The sequence below is a fragment of the Lytechinus variegatus genome, chromosome 16 (genome assembly GCF_018143015.1).
Source record: "Lytechinus variegatus isolate NC3 chromosome 16, Lvar_3.0, whole genome shotgun sequence".
In the NCBI taxonomy this organism is placed as follows: domain Eukaryota; kingdom Metazoa; phylum Echinodermata; class Echinoidea; order Temnopleuroida; family Toxopneustidae; genus Lytechinus; species Lytechinus variegatus.
This window is the reverse complement of record NC_054755.1, coordinates 12,767,974-12,785,559: the sequence shown is the minus strand read 5'-3', so window position 1 is coordinate 12,785,559 and position 17,586 is coordinate 12,767,974. Positions and strand designations below refer to the sequence as shown.

At 35.3% G+C, this 17,586-nt stretch overlaps 1 protein-coding gene across 1 annotated transcript; it reads left to right on the top strand.

Annotated features, from left to right (window-relative positions):
• The first annotated feature begins 9,557 nt into the window (after positions 1-9,557).
• LOC121429965 lies at positions 9,558-13,266 on the top strand. The gene has a single exon (XM_041627235.1). It carries the CDS (start codon positions 9,918-9,920, stop codon positions 10,788-10,790), a length of 873 nt encoding a protein of 290 aa, XP_041483169.1. The 5' UTR covers positions 9,558-9,917; the 3' UTR covers positions 10,791-13,266.
• Positions 13,267-17,586: the final 4,320 nt, after the last annotated feature.

Genomic DNA, 17,586 nt, shown 5'->3' with positions numbered 1-17,586 from the left:
CGCAAATCAAAGCCTTAATGGCTAACAAAAAAGATAGCAAGATCTTGTCATTTTTAAAAGATCATGGACATTAAGAATCCATGATTTCCAAGTCACATGTTATATTGGAGTGTGCTATCATTGCAGATAATAACACTTATTGTGAAGATTCTTGGTGAAAGAAACGAAAGAAGTTCGTAAATGTAACTTCCTATTGTATACTTCCTGTAAAAATATTGATTAAATATTGGTACATTGGAACCCAGAATGAAAATGTGTAAGGGGTAGACCAAAAACAACATGGAGGAGATCTGTCGAGAAATACCTACAGCTTGGAAGAGTTGGATTGAGGCCAGGGGTTGTGCTAGAGGCCGCCAAAAACGGAAAGAAAGCGTGGAGGCCTTATGTGCCACAGGGCATGAATGAGGATGGTAGTAGTAGATTGGTATATTATTGGAAATGTGAGATCGGTCTTATTATCACATGACAATATCATAGCAGACCAAGTTGGTTTGTCAGTTTGTAAGATCAGCTTGGACTAAGAAAAGTGGCTGAATATTGCCTCTTCAAGGTGCTAATAATGATGTCAGAAATACTTCCAATTTATGTATATAAGGTACTGGTTTATTGATTTCAATGAATTCCTTTTTTTTGTTTAAGTAGAAATAATTCCCCTATTCCGGAGGCTACCTTCTGCATTTACCTCATTCATCGGTATAGTGTCATAAATATGTCTAAACCACTGTAAAGTCCAGTTTTAGGGCCTTTCAGGCTTTTATTGTACAAAACAACTCAGTTTCAACATATTGTGGCTCCTTTTCAGGTCAACTGTGCCAAGCTTAGGGGTGGTGCAATTGTCATGTGATTTTTTATCTCCTGAAAAGAGTGCACAAACATGGGAAAAGGGGAAGATATATACATTTAGAAAAATATGGCACTACATTCAGGTCATGTTGACACCCCCCCCCCACTAAAATTTCCCGGGCCGCCTCTGGCAAAAGTGATTGGTAGCTATGTATGTAATGCGCTATGAGAGTGTAGTATATATATATGTTAGTATGGTGAACTAACTATTTGATGTATCAAAGCTATTTTGGGAATGTTTACTTCAAAATGCTTTTTGTGTTTGGGAATATTTGTTTAAAAATGCTTTAAAGTTGAATATTTTGGTTTAGGAAGTTTTTACTCATGTGACTGTGGAGCTACTTTTGTCATCTGACATCAAGTTTTAGAAATATATTGTATGAATGCTTATGAAATTTAAATCACATTTGAATAGAAATTATCTTTTTTATCATTCAACTTGTGAACAATAGTGTGCTTGACTAATATGTTATGAAAGTGGTTATTGTGCAAGCTTTGGGATGAAATCTCTATTAATTTGATTTGTACTTAACCTGTATTTATTATCTATGAAAAAAAATCCAGTTTGATTTTAACTGAGCAAATCACATTCTATCAAATGAAATATAGTTTAAAAATGCAACCTTTCAATGTGTTTTTATGTTGTTTAATGTAATATTTGTGATGCTTGTTAACCAACAGTGAGATGGTTTTGATGCTGTTGTTGGATGGAAGGGATGGAGAAAGAAAGGCGTTGATGGCCTTTTTTTTTAACATATTCCCAAAAGAAAAAAAAAACAGTTCAACCTATCACTTTCGTGTACTGTCGCAGTCATAACATTGATTTCAAACTTTTTTTCTGTTGGATAGGGAGACAGATCACTTATGGGACGTTGCAAGAAACTTGCGATCAATAGCAATTCTATTTTCATTCCCAAAATCAAGCATATGCCGTGCAATTAATCGCAAATTTGTGATTGATTTGCTTATCTGCTCCATGAAATAAGGAGTGTAATCTGATTTGCTAAAGCTAAAAGTGATAAATAAACTGTAAAATTGGAACAGAATATTTGCGATTGGTTGCAAATATTTTCTTGCAACACCCCCTTAGTGTGATAAGAGAAATGGATATGGGATAATGGAATGATTTGTTGCTGAAATTTAAACGAGAGAGAGAAGTAGCAAAGGGAAAATTATAAGAGATGGATGAAAACGAACGAGGGGGTGGGGGTAGAAAATTGTAAAGAGGGTGAAAAGAGAAATGTACTGGGGGGAAAAAGAACGGGAAAGAAAGAAGGGGAAGGGGTATTGTAGGGGGGGTAGAGTGACCAACAATTATTTGAAAGTATTATGGGTCAACAATATTTCAGCAACAACGAAAATATAAAGAATTTGAACGTTTCCTATAATGTTCCTAGAAAGTTTGAATATTTTGACATGTAAAGCCGGGGGCCGGGGTTGCTTCCCGAAAAAATAATTCATTTCAATGTAATATTTCTTTGTATAATTGCGGAAGAACCTGTAATTCCGGTACTGTTTGAAAATGAAAATATATGTATATTACATATAAATTACAATGCATGAATGTGATTTTTTTTTTATTTAAAGTAAATTACAATACAGTACAATGTATATTCAACAAGAGATAGGCATGCCTAGAAGTTTCACACGACCTACATTTCTTTCTTACTTTCTCTGTTTTTCAAGATTGTTATTTCCTCTCTCGCTATCTTCCTTTTCCTTTTCTGCATTTTTCCATTTTTTCCTTTATTTCACTAAAGGCCCTATTTGAAAAAAAAATTAGGGCGGCTGTTTTCTGCCCCTAACCGCGTAATGAGTCAATTAAATTAAGGTGGCGAGACTTTGCATATGGTGGGGATTTTTCCCCAAAAATGTACTGCAAGCGAGCAAAGCGAGCAAGCTAAATTTTCACATTTTTGATACACAAATCCAAATTTGTGATAGATTTTGACATATTCAGAGAACGATTTAACATTTTCACCTTTTTAAAATTTCCTTCTCATTCTTTTTTTCCATGGTCGTGAGCTTTAGGGAGGGCATGGCCCCCCATACAAGCACCCTTATTTGTACGCCAGTTGTATCCCTCTGATGTCTTTAACTTATAAGCTTATTGAGATCGAAAGCAATAAGAATATGTCATAATTTTACCATAATGAATTGTGTTATTAAGAGGTATGAAATCGAATTATCGTGATTTATCAAACTATTAACGTCTAGATCTATGCGATAAAAAGGCCAATGCAAAACAATCAACAGTCAGCGTATATACAGGCCCCATTTTGCTTTTATTTCCCTGTCAATCTTGTATCAGAATCTTGTCTGTTTCGCCACTTCTTGCGCCTTTTGTCTTGCCATTGCCATGTCGGTTTGTTTTTTGTTTGTATTTTTTGTTTCCTTTTGTTTTATCTTGTCTTGTCTTGATTTGTTTTGGTTTTTTTTGGAGGAGCTTTTTTTGTTTGGTTTTGTATTGTATGGAATGATATGATAATCGTATTGTTTCCAAAGAGGGTGTGTTACATAGTGACGATTGTGTGTACATGTGGTTCATTGTACTTTCATTGTCATAATCACCCGCCTAGGAGACGTGATAAATTAAAACAATAAAAGTTGTTTCCTATCGTCTGCACTGTCTAGAAAATCTGGCTGCAATTTCTATTCTCCATTTGCCTTCGACCTCTTTATTATCTCATCCCATTTTATTCATCGCTATCTCTCTCTTTCTTTATTCAGTCTTTTCAACTCATCCCCCTCTCTATCTCCGTCTCTCTCGCTTTCTGTCTCTCACTAGGCAGATACCCCCCCCCCCTTCTCTCTCTCATTAGGCAGAGGAATAAGGCGAATACGCCTTACCTTCCTCCATCCGACCCTCTATTTCCCTCTCCCTATGCCCCCCTCCCTCCACCGCTCTGCCCCCCCCCCCCCCTCTTTCCCTCTCACCCCCTCTCTACATCCCAGTCATGGAAAATATGATGAAAACTTTTTACCGAGGCACTCGCCCTCTTCGCTCGCTTACATTTTAGAACTTTTAGCACAGGCATGCACTGACTGACAAAATGTCTATTGAAAGATGATAAAATAGACTTAAGACAATTGTCTATACAGTTTGCTTGCTGATCTCATCTCATATCAGCTCACTCATAAAAAAAAATAGAAATAAATTTTCAGAAAGCAACCCCTTGCATTTCTCAGCTTCGAATTATTTGTCAGAATAACTTTCGGACAGCTAGCAGTCTTAAAATTGCAATTGACTGTTTATATTATCATATCATTTGGTCCAATTTCTTTACATAATTATCATGTACTCAGTCTCAGTTTTCTTTTGACAAATATTACATATCTCTTAATTTCGAAAAAAAAAGATAGAAAAACATTTCAGAATGGCAAGCAATAATAAAATATTTCTACCGATATAATGTACAAGTTTTATCTATTATACGTCTTTTGACATAATCATGAAGAGACAATCTGTTTGAAAATATTTAAACTAAAACATATTTTTTTTTTAATGAATCAGGTGAGTTAGTTATACTAATTGTCATTTTTGTTGGGATATGATAATCAGCGTTTATGGAGGCGGATATGTTCATTTTGACATATTCGTATTCTTGAGAGTGAAGTTCTCCCTGGTGACGGTGATTCATTAAATTCAGGAAAAATAGAGATAAACATGGGTGGAGGTTGACTAAAATCGGATAGAGAATAAAAGGGCAATAAATTTTACAGATTATGCATTTGTAACGTCATTTACGCGAGCAGCTGCCCAAACTGTCATTGTCTTGTACAGTGAATTTCATAAATTCCCTTTATTTTCAATGGTTCACAATGAATGAATGTTTCTGGTCATGATATAAATGAATGCAGAACCAAAAGCATTCTAAATTTTCTAGATTTATTGAACTAATGGTGGGAAGATCAAACGTGACTTCACAAAACTAAAATATTCAAAATCAACTATTGTGTTAATCTTTGATGGATTTTGCCAAATATTCGCCAATATCTTTTTTTTTTGTTTTTCTGTTTGTCAAAACCAACTTTATGCCAGTTTCGCTTTTATCTATCAGAATTTTCTTCGTTGATGATGTGCAGGTACTGAAGTAATCAATTTGTGATGCGGAACACAAGTCATGTAATATAATTGGTATATTTTTAAAGGATACGTCATTCAAGCAATGTTAACTTGTGTTCTTGGTAACTCCTTTTATTACAATGCTATAAAACATTGGAATTCCCTTCCCAATGATATAAAGGAAATAGGAAACTTTTTGCATTTTAAGAGGAAATTGAAAGAATATCTTTCACTTGAGAGTCAAAGAGAAAATGTTAATGATATGTTATACGGTTTATTTAGCCTGAATACTGACCACGTTCTTTCCTCTTCTCTACCAGGTATTATTATTTATTTTACATAGTTTGATTGAAGCTTCGATATGTCCTTTCTTCTATTCTTTCTATTTCTTTTATATCTTCCTTCTATTCTCCTCTTCGTGTTGTTATTGATGTCGCCGTTTTTGCTGTTGTTCTTCTCCTTATTATTTTTCTTCCTCATCCTTTTCTTTCGTCTCCTTCTCCTCCTCCCCTTTCTTCTTCTTCGTTATATTCTTGTATATATTATCTGTACATCTTATTCATTGGTAATAGTAAATTCTAATTTTTTTTCTTCATTTTTAATATGTAAATAGTATAATTTTACCATTTTATTATCTTAATTCTGTATGTCGAGGACCCCATGCACTGGAAATAAGCTTTTATTTGAGCTTTCGTGGGTCATCCTGCATGATGTGCAAGCCTGTTGTTTTAATGCTACTGTATATATGTTATGGTGACTTGCCAAATAAAATCAATCTATGTTTATAAATCCTTCCCTTATAGAATAATGATAAAACGTAATTTCGTTGACATGAGAAGACCAGGGCACTGGGAACAATTTTTTGGCTGGGGGTGCTGAAGTAGGCCTAAATTCAGTGGCAGATCGATCCAGCTCTCGCCAATAAGAGGGGGGGGGGGGGGGGGGCGCAAAAAAAATCACCCATATTTTCCCGATCGGCCACTCAAAGATGATTTCTGTTTGTTTCTTCGTAACACTCACTTCTATGCTTTATTTTCATAGAACATAATAATCTCATAAGCCATATTTAAATAGTGCATGCGCGAAGCGCGAGCTAATTGTTTGGAAATTTAATGTATCTTGTCCTGAAATCGAACATTCTTGGCAATGTTTGTGATCCTGAACAAAATGCATATGTAACTGATCGAAAGGGTACTTCTTGAGGACTGTTTGTAGTTAGCCATAAAGTGATACACATTCAACAATTCAATAAAGCAAGCGCGAAGCGCAAGATGAAACATTTTGACATGCTAACCGAAAAAATGGAAATTCTAAGCATATTTTATAATCATGGGCAGGATAGGCACATAACTAAACAATGCGAGTGCGGAGTGCAGTCACTCTATTCATGTTTTGTAAATCATGAAAATAATGGGTAATTGGGCATCCTAAATCAATAATGTGAGCGTGAAGCGCGAGCAGAAAATTTGTGACTGAGACTCGATAATTTCAGAATGTTTTGAATAAAGAACAAGCTGTGTATCTCAATAAACATGCGTGTGTGTGTTTAAGATTTATACCTAGTATCTTGTCATTCTATACAGTGCGTATCAAAAAAAAAAGTTTACACTTTGAAAAACCCCTGGGAATTAAAAAATATACAACATGTGGGTAAATTTTTCACATATAATCTTGGGTTTGGGTCTCATCTATCCAATGAAGGTAAAAGTTTTGTCAGAATGTTACACTTGAGTGAGCACTGTCCATTTCTGTAAAGCTCGCAGAAATGCTTGTTTTCATGCTGTATCAAGGGGAAAGGGCGAAATCAAACTTACCCTACGAAAGATTTATCATACTTTTCCCTTGCACTTTTAGTCAATTGAAATAAAACGGATACATTCAAGCATTTTGTACAATTTTGCCACCCAAATTGAAATTTCAACACATAGTAAGCACAACCTTTACCCTATTTTTGCCAACTGAATCTGAACAAAAGTTTATATCAGACATCTCCAGATTTTTTTCACTAAGTTTTTATCATTGAAAGTGGGTTTACATTTCATTTTTCATTTACTACTTGTTTCTCCACACTTTTCTCAAGCTTAGCAATGATTAACAAACTGAAAATCAAGCTTAAGCCATTTATAAATCACAGCTCAGTGAAAAGCAAATATCGTCACGATGGCCTCGGTGTGTGGGGGAGTGGGGTGGGGCGAAATGCACTCTTCAGAGTGTTTTGGGCAAGGAAACAAGTCAAACAAGGTAGAAGGTATCTTCAAATCAGTTTTACTAGCTAAATTCCATGTGCTCTTCATGATTAAGGTCTACTTTTATTCGCATAACTATTTCAAAAATCTGCGCAAATCATTTTTCACTAACTTTTTAAAACTAAGTGGTGCTCACTCAAGCGGAAATATTTTTCGACAGTTATATCGTCATTTGCATTAATGGATCTGTACCAATGTTAAAATGTGGAAAAATCTTCAGGATATTACAAATGTATAATTTCACAGGATTTTTTCAAAGTGTAAACTTTTTTTTGATACGCACTGTATATACTTTTTATCATGAAAATCAATAATGTGATCGGTTTGACAATCAAACACGAAAAGAGATATTTTGAGAACTTTGTAGAATACCAGAAGAGAATAGGTACCTGACAAATCAAATAACGCGAGCGCGCAGTTCGAGCTGAAAATGTTGATACTGAGACAATAAAAAAGACATTTTACAGAGCACTTTTGAAAATCAATTTATAAATCAAACAAAATAATGAAAGCTCGACATGCTTGATGTCGGAGCTGTTTTGTATATTGACTTCAAAACTTTAAATTTTAAGCATGATATCAGCCTATTGAGTAAGAATCTCATGTAGGCCTATCTTATTTTATTCATTCTTCTTCATCTTATTTTCTCCTCTCTTCTCCCTTCTTTTTTTCTTTCTTATTTTTTAAATGTCCCCCTTTTTTGTTTCGCCAATAGGGAGTCCCGGGCCCCTTGGGCCCCCTGGATCCCCCTATGTAAATTTGACGAGCAAAAAAAGATTTCACTACAAAATGAAGGTCGTTTTGGTGCCAAGAAATTTGATAAGCCAAAAATCACAAGATGTTGGTCATTTTCCAAACATTGCTCTACGGTGACACACCAACCAGAATTCCAGGGGGTGTTGCCTATGGAAAATAATACACGCAGCACCCCCTGGGAAAATCTTGTGGGTGCTTCAGCACCCCCAGCACCCCCGCTTCCTAGGTCCATGGAGAAGACCAGTCGAGATGTTGCTTAACTCACTTACGTTCTTCAGCGTTTTACCATTCATCATACCATAATACCTGCAAAGAATCATCAGTGGGGAGGGGGGGGGGGGCAGGTGGACGCCCCCACATTATTTTGGCACTTTATTTTTTTAAAATATACAAAATTCACCCAAAGTGTGTACAAAGCCCGAAAATTTTGTTTTAGAAAATGCAAAAGCTCCCCGTTACATGCTTGATCTCTTTGCTCCCTCGCTTTTGATTTTTTTAAATGTGTACATGGCGAGCCCCTACCTTCCTGCGATACGATTTAGAAAGAAATCGCATATTTCCTGTGATCTAAACGAATATATTCCTAACATCCTAAAATCAAATCAGTCCAAAATGACTAGTTATTATCAGTTTCACCCGTAAACTGACTTTTACTTTGGTCAATTTGACCAATTTGTTTTAAGAGTGTAATTGGAGGATTGAATTGAAGAATAAACCTTGATTTTTATAGTTAATGTAGTCAAGCATTACTTAGAATAAAGATCAAATTGGTTTTAACTCATAGTCGACCTTACGATTGCTTACAATATATAGGCCTATGATTGATTACTAGAGGGTATGAAACTTTTTTATACTAGCAGTATAATACTTCAGGGGCCCGTTTCATTAAGAGTTACAACTGTTCTAACTTTGCCATTACCATGGAAACGGGGCTCAGCAGTCAATCAAAATATGGTAGTTGCCTAGTAATGGCAAAGTTACAACAGTTGTAACTCTTTATAAAATGGGCCCCCGAGAACTCGGGCACAATAAGATTTAAATCCCCTCAAGAAAAATATATAAATAGTGTCACAGATTAATTGTCAGATGTAGGATGGTCATTAAAGAGACAATTCGAGCGCGAAGCGCAAGCCAATTTTTAATTTTGATAGTGACATGAAAGTGTGACCCTTCCTCCCCTATTTTCGCCTCTTCTTCCATTCTTCCTGTCTTTTTCCTCTTTCCGCCTTTTCTTCCCCGTTCTTCTTCTGTTTCTCTGGCCCTCCTTTTAGTTGCGCCAATTGGGGACGAGTTTGAAGATAGTATTTCGTCTCCCCCCCCCCCCCCCCCTCCCCGCTGGATCCGCCTACGTTGATCATGTTTATGATATACATTTTATTTTTTAATCATTTTATTTTCTTCAAAGAGGAAGTTAAGTCTGTTCTTTGCTCACATGTCACAAGAATTTGTGTTTTGAATGAACAGATCGACAGTGACAGAGCTGAATTGTGTCGATGATAATATCCCCAAAACAACAAAATTAGTTTTTTTATCAATGACTTCGCGTTAAGGACTAGTCTTTTTTAATCACCTTTTCTTGATATTGTCGTAAATCATGAGCTGAAATCTACACAAAACATATGTTTTCGGACTGGAACCTAAACTAGCGCCACATGATCGTTTCTCGCCATTTTGTGTGTGCTGTGTGTGGAGCAATGGTAGAAAGCTGCCAGTAGATCGGCTAATTTGAGTGAAGCGAAATCATCAGCTGTCTGACAATTTCAAGCTGTTTTAGAGAATTCTGTTGATTCCAGGATGTTATCTTCGACATGGAGAAATTGGGAGACATTATCTGGAATTCATGCTGGATTTTTGAGGCGTTAGTGGTAAGGTGAAATACGAATTTAATAGGTAAAACAGTGATCGACCGCAGACGCTTGTTTCACCGGCCGATAGATAGGCGTGTGTTGTGTGCATGCACTGTAGCAAGTCTATAGAAGTAGGAGTGTTGCTGTGCGTAGAGCGCAATGGCGAATCCAGAAGTAGGTGGTGTTAATAGAACTATAGAAGACGGCAGTGCAGTCGTAAATTCTGGGTCAGGGGCTAATAAACAAGATCCAGACCCTACATCAGACACAGAACAATATGTTGGTGTGGATATGGCAAACCAGAGAGCAGGAAGTAAAAAGAAAGCATGTTTTCAAATTACGAGTGTGAGCAAGCGAAACGCTGCAGAACACGACCAAGAATATGGAAACATGGATGACCCGGATAGTAATGATGAACTAGACGAGAGTCGTGCAGATGAATTCTCGTCGTCAGAACTTGTAGATTCTTTCAATATATCCAGAAATAGTATACAGGATTTAGACCCATCGGTTGACGATGTTAACGCTAACATTAACAGTGCTACTACCGTGCCCGCATCAGCGAGCACTGAGGAACAGTTGTCCAATTCAAATAATGTCACATCTAATGCAAACCAGGCCAACGGTAATGGGCCCCATCGGTTCAAAGTGGTTAAGGTAGCTACTGAACCGATTAGGAAAGGGAGATGGACGTGCAGGGACTTTCCAAGTGAAACGGCCAAAAGTCAAACAACTCCTGAAGGCCTACGAAATCAAGACTCAAGCAAAGAAACAGTAGTGCATTCGGGCAATTCAAGTGCTGCAAGTTCCGTTCATTATATCCATGGCCAAGACAATTCCGAGAATCCCCTCTCGCAAGTTGACGAGATCGGAAAGCCTGCCGAATTGGGTAGGAAAGTCAGCACTAATAGTTTAAAAGACACAAGTGATGCTTGTATAGATGACCAAAAAGATGATAGACTTGGTTTAGATCAATTGAAAGATGGATTACTGGAGCATACATCAGAGTCTACAGAAGGAGATGATGGGTAAGAAAAATTAAGAATAATACTAACCTCAAAAACTTTAACAAATCAAATCAGTCACAGTAATACAAATATTTTGAATTTCTGTTCAATACTTGATGTCTGTATGGATTTCTAAAAGTTTTCTTTTCCAGCCATCACACTAAGTTTTTGAAGGTGAGAAAAATTGTATACTCTACAAGCTCTTTTAGGGAGAGTGATGAAAAGTTTATTGTTAAAAAAACAACAGAAAAATTATTAAAAATATTGGTTTGAGGAAAATCCATTGAAGATTATATCAAAGTCATAAATTTAGTTTTTGATTTGTGACACCATTAAGGAGCAGCTGCCCTGTACATGAATTACAATTTTTTCGTGATGTCTCGAAAAAATTATTTCAGGGGCAGATGTGAAATGATTTGACTGTTGATATACTGAAGGTACAATAAGAAACATTTTCAATTTTATAGAAAATGTCATTTCCTTGATTTTTTTTGTAATTTACAATACTTGGTAAGCTACAGTACTCACATGTGAAGTTATGAATAAAATATTAAAATTATGATAACTTTTTAAATCTATGATGGATATACAAACTTATCAATATTGTTAATTATTTTTTCTGCTTTTTTTACAGTAAACTTTTTGTCAGGGTGAACTTCCCATTTATCTTTATTTTAACTTAATCTTGATATACTCTATACTACATGTATGCATTTGCATGGAGTCCTGTCAAATTAGATTTCATTTTTACTTTCAGGGGACAATGTATTAAAATTGAAAATATATCCCTGTCTCAACACATTATTGTGCCCTGCACTAAGAGCATCGGAAAGGTGTGTTTTCAGCCCCTCAGCAGTGACAATGTTTTCCTTTGAAATTGTTTTGAGCTTCAATGCTAAGGGTACAAAATACTGATAAGGGTATGTTTTTCAATAAATGCTTTACATGTATGATGCAAATACTATTTCATGTAAATGCAGCATAATCGTGTGGTGGACACTGCATGGGTTGCACAATATGTGGTGAGTGACACCCCCCTGGTAAAAAATAGACATGAATTATACCCCTTCCCCCCCGGAAAAAATAGATTTCCTATTGTTGACGTATATTCTGCAGATTGTTTAAGTTTTATGACAATTATTTTTTTTATATATCAGTTGTGAAGTATTGCCAATCTTCTACACTGGTTAAGTATTTATCTTTTTTCTAGTTTCTTTAGTATGTTTGTGTTCATGTACAGTCTCTATCTTTCATTATTGAACTTAATGTTTTCTTACCATATTCTTGTGAATACTGTGACATCAACATGTGTTTCTTTAAAGTTGTAGATCATCAGCATCAGACAAACATTTAATAGAGATAGCAGAAATGGATTTGTGGTGATAATTTGAAGAGATAAACAGTTGGTACAGAAGAGGGTGTGTGTGTGTGTTCTTCCAAAATAGAACATGTCTACTCTGTTTCTTCCTTTTTATTGTGATGTGAGGAAATAGCTGTGATAGCGTTACCCTGGAGCGGAAGTAAAGGACGTTTTCATTCAGACGTTTTTTGTTCTATCTAGTCTCCTCTCCAAGTTGTGTCATTGGAAATTTCTGGTGAAGATTTCGTGGCTACAATGTATTTTCATTGATGGATTTGTGAATGTGGCAGTGGAAAAAAAAACATTTATTTAATCGTAACTCTTGGTGGTTGAGAGTGAATCAACGTCCAGTCCTCCGTGATTAGCTTCATATTTGCTCTCTCTGTTTTGATTGATGGCGATAATTCTGTTCTTTAAATTGTAGCGAGTCGCTACATGTAGCATTGTCTTTTTATTTGCGAATTATTTTTCATGTGTGAAATATGTTTGTATAAAGTTAAAACCAGTGTGTGGAAATCAAACACCTTGTATTGAACCAAAACATATCAAATTCATCTTTTTGAAAGAAAATCTTTATTTTTGTCATAGTAGCATACATCAGGCAAGAAATTAATTATTAAGTAACAATCAGACATTTTTATCTGAAGTTAAGGGTGGGATAGTAGGCAATGTTTAATAGATTGTTATGGTCAGGCCAAACAAAAATTATTTTTGTAAATTTCTTATTTTGGGGGTTATGTTTCACAACTACTTCCTGCCTGAACCTGCAACATTGGATAAACTTTAACATTGCAATGAATTAGGATTTCCAGGGCTGTTTTGGGGGCTGGGGGCCAAATTGCCCTCAGCCCCCATGCAACTTTATCCCTGGTCGTGGTTGAAGTAATTATTACATTTTCTTTTGTCACGTTTTAATTTTAGAATTTAGTGTCCTTCCCTTCATTAAGATTATGTAAGATGTGTCTCAAAAGCAAATTAAGAATGAAGGTGGTCAGAAGAAGTAAAAGGTGAGAAGTAATGTTGTAGAAAAGGCTGTCAGTGTCACCAATATTTAGATTTCACTGGTCATTGGGTGAGTGTACAAGTTAATACTGTAGAATGAATGAGAGTACATGTATGTGTGTACATGTTAAGCCAATATCAGGGCATGTTTTTAACAGTAAAAATTAAAAAAGAGGCCCCCACTGTATTTAAGGCAAATGAGAGGGACATTAGTTGAGCCAAATCATAATCATCAGGGGTCTCCAGTAGTCTGCTGGGCAAACCCTTCACTCAAAATAAGGGTCTGAATGTGCAGCCTACTCATGCCTTGTGTACTGAAGGCTCTCTCGCTATTGGAACAGCAAGTTTTGTATGTGCTAGTCTTTGGGTGGAGGCACACTTGTTGATCAAAGTTCCAATGAGGGCCTGTGCCTGCAGACTAGGTCATCAGGGCATCAATGGCTACATGTATGGCCTTGGATTAGTCTGTTTTACATGTATGTATAACTCTGTCTTTCGAACAGAGGGTCATGACTGCATGTTAAAATCCCACCCATGGCAAACACTGACGATCTCTACCCAGGTGAGGTGAATTCATAGTATACTATATGTACATGTACATCACCTGTTAATTGTAGAATTAATTCTACAATTCTAAATTTAATTAATGTATAGTGAAAATCCGGAACAAGGTGTGTAAACAGAGAAAAAATCTAAGAAACAATACAAATCATTGAAATTTTGAGAAAAGTTGAAGAAAGTTGTAATGCTTATGAGCATTCAAGTCTTGAGAAGTTGAGATCACCATGGACATAGAGTATATATGTACTTGTAGGCCCATATTATAGTCCTCCCATTGACAATGCAGTCCAAGATGTGTGATGTCACACTTGTGCAGCTCCCCCATTACTTCTCAATTACATCTTCCTTCAATTGTTATATTTAAAGGGGAAGTTCACCCTGACAAAAAGTTTATCGTAAAAATAGCAGAAAAAATAATGAAAAATATTGCCGAAGGTTTGAGAAAAATTCATCGAATAATTAAAAAGTTATTAGAATTTCAATTATTTGATTTGTGACGTCATATGCGAGCAGCATTCCTACATAGCGAATGGTAAAAAATCAATGAATTGTCATTTTCTCAGAAATTGAAAATGGTTTTTACTGTACCTTTTGTATTATCAATAGACAAATCATTTCACACCTGATCATGAATAGAAAACAAAATCAAGTCATCAGGAACCATATAAAATTTGAAATTCATGCGTTTTATATTACATAACAGATGGGTCAGCTGCTCGTTTATGACGTCACAAATCCAAAACTTTGAACTCTAATAACTTTCTTACTTATTAATGGATTTTCTCAAAGCTTCAATATTTTTTACTATTTTTTCTGCTATGTTTACAACAAATTCTTCTTCAGGGTGAACTTCCCCTTTAAGTTTATAACAGGTGTTTTTTATGGAGGACATGTTCTACAGGTTTCAAGAATTTGTACTATCATTAGATTTGAGTGAATATACATGTAGAGAGTTTGGGTATATTTCCGGTACAAAGTGGAGAGTTGTAATTCTGTGACATGATCTGACATCACAGATCTTCGTTGCATTGTCAATGGGAAGATCTCCATAGCATTGTTCTCAAACTTTCAATGTCTTTATTGCTTGATTTTTCTGTTTTCAACTTTTCATACAAGCTAAACTTGTTCCAAGGGTTTTATTCTCCTTTAAATGTAGTGAGTAGAGAAGTATTGTTTTGCTTTAACAATACAATGTATCATTTGGCTTTTCTTTGTTGCCGAAAACTAAAAGTATACATGTACCTCTGCAGAGTCAATTTATGAGTAAAGTACATGACATACTTGTATTGTAGATGATATGATCCACTTTTCTACTTCACCCCAAATATTTCTACTAAAAATACAGAAATGAGTTAGTAAGACAAGTGTCTGTTTCCGTTTCATTTTTACAAAATATAGAGAACTTATTATTCATATTCAATTTTTTTAAAGAAAAATTTAGATAAAAACATAATTGAAAACTTTGAATTCTTTTTTAATAGTTAAATTTTAATCTGAAAAGCAACCTATTTTGAACAGTACATGATCTAAAAGATAACCTGAATTATTTTCCCATTTGTAGGCTTGTCGTGGTCTAGTGATTGTAATATGGTTTGATATGTCATAACTTTCAAATTTTATGGATCTGATTCATAAAACTTGGACATAAGAGTAATCAAGTACATGTATCACTGAATATCCTGTGCGTTTTTCAAGTCACATGATCAAGGTCAAAGGTCATTTAAGGTCAATAAACTTTGGCCAAGTTGGGGGTACAGTGCATTTGTTGAATTTCCATCATAATGTGGACATACAACGTACATTGTAGGGGTAATCAAGTACTGTATCACTGACAAGTTTTAGGTCACATGATCAAGGTCAAATATCATTTAGGGTCATTGAACGTACATGTAGTATTGTATAATTATATATGAATGGTGTTTTGTGAATAATTATTTATACTTTATAGTAGCTTTCAAAGTCAGCACTTCTGCTACATGTATATTGAATCACATGATGCAGCTGAGACTGCCAGAGGCGCTCCACTTGGTTTGTCCTGGCTTTAACTGCAAGTTCTAGTAATGATCTCAGTTGTTGTTGAGTTGACAATGTCAATCTTATATTGGATAACGCTGAAATTCACTTCCGAATACCATTTTTGATAAACCGACAAGATGAAAAGAAGTAAATGAAATGGGGTATAATTGACTGAATTGTGAGGTATTACATTGTATAATAGGTACATGTATGAGGTATAATAGACTGGACGCAAAAGATTGATTTTTCGAGAGCCGAAACATGCGAAACAGTTGACGTGTACTTCCTGGGTCAAACTGCGCACTGGACCGGCCTGAATCCGAGGAGAAACAGCGTTAGAATGAAGGTCGTCTAAACGCTGATTCTGTGATAATGTGATTTATGTTTCTGTTTCTGAATCATGATTCTAATCATGATTCTGGCTTGAGGTCGCATAAATACAGCCTTCCATGTAGTTACTGACTACTAGTATTTTGATAGTTCTGTATACATAAATGCACCTATTAATAGCTTGATGTAGATACATGTACATTGTATATGTGTACCTGTATAATGTTTGTACACAGATACTTGTACAATATGCTGTACAAGATACACTGTAGGCTTTCTGTGAATCAAACAATCTGTATCGGTACATGTACATATCTGTATGTAACCGTCAAAACTTTACAAAGGATCGGTATTAACCATGTCATAAACTGTTTTTTACATTGCATGTCTTGCATTCTTGTATTCTAGTTGCTTACCGCTTTCTACATTCTTGATAGGTAATTGATAAACATTTGAATACAGATTCCTTTTTAAATATTTATTTTGAGTCTGATTTAATCATTTAAATATGATGCACAGATCATTATCTTTTTCCTTCATGTCATTAAATGTAGATTGTAATGTGTATTTATCCAATGACCAAAATGTAGTTTATATCCTGTCCAAGCATCCAGCATGAAGGAAGTCTGTACATGATTGCAATCAATCCTCTTAAAGGTATATGTACATGTATTTATCGACATTGACAACATGAACATTTTGACAGAATACACTGAAAATCAAAATGATTTTTCCTTCCTACATGATGTACACTGAATATTATGCACATAAGAGTAAAATCTTGCAATACTGTATCTGATTCAGTTTTTTGTACAGTATTTAGCATACATGTGTTTAACAAGCTTATTCCAGTTCATGGAAACCTGTACACATACATGTATGTATGTCAGGGAAGCTGACTATTCTGAAAAAGATTCTCTATTTACAATTGTTTTATCATATGTTTTGTACATTTTCCTGCAGGACATGAAATTTAATGTTTATAACACTAAAGAACACAGGATTTGTATTTTTAGAAAAATAACAGTTGGTTTTGTTTGTTTGTAAAATACATGTACATGTATATACATGTACGTACACTGAATTTGTGCTAGATGTGAAGGAAAGGGTTCACATGTAGGGCCTACTTTTACAGTACATGTACATGTCATGACAGGGTTATTTTGGGTACATTCAGATGAGACAGGTTTAGCAGACCTTCATTTTTGAGGAGCGCGATCGCGCCGGCGCTCCTACTGCGCTACTAAAAAAAAATCGCGCTCCTAAAAAATATAAAATTTCACATTTTACATCTTTACATCCATGAAGTGGCCATCTATTTTCCATAATTCCTTGAAATTTTGATTTAGTTGAAAACTATCAGAAGAATGAAAAATATTCACCTCTTTCCCCACTCTGATTTGAATTTAAACTTGGTAAATATCGTAGTCCCATACATGTATGTAGATTTTCATGGCAATACCATGGAAGTCTACATTTGGGACTACATTATTTACCGAGTGTAAGTTTACATCAGAGTCAGGAAAGAGGTTTAGTATTTTTTAATTTTCTG

Coding starts and splice junctions, on each gene's coding strand:
- LOC121429965 (XM_041627235.1), top strand. CDS start 9,918: ATGGCGAATCCAGAAGTAGGTGGTGTTAATAGAACTATAGAAGACGGC.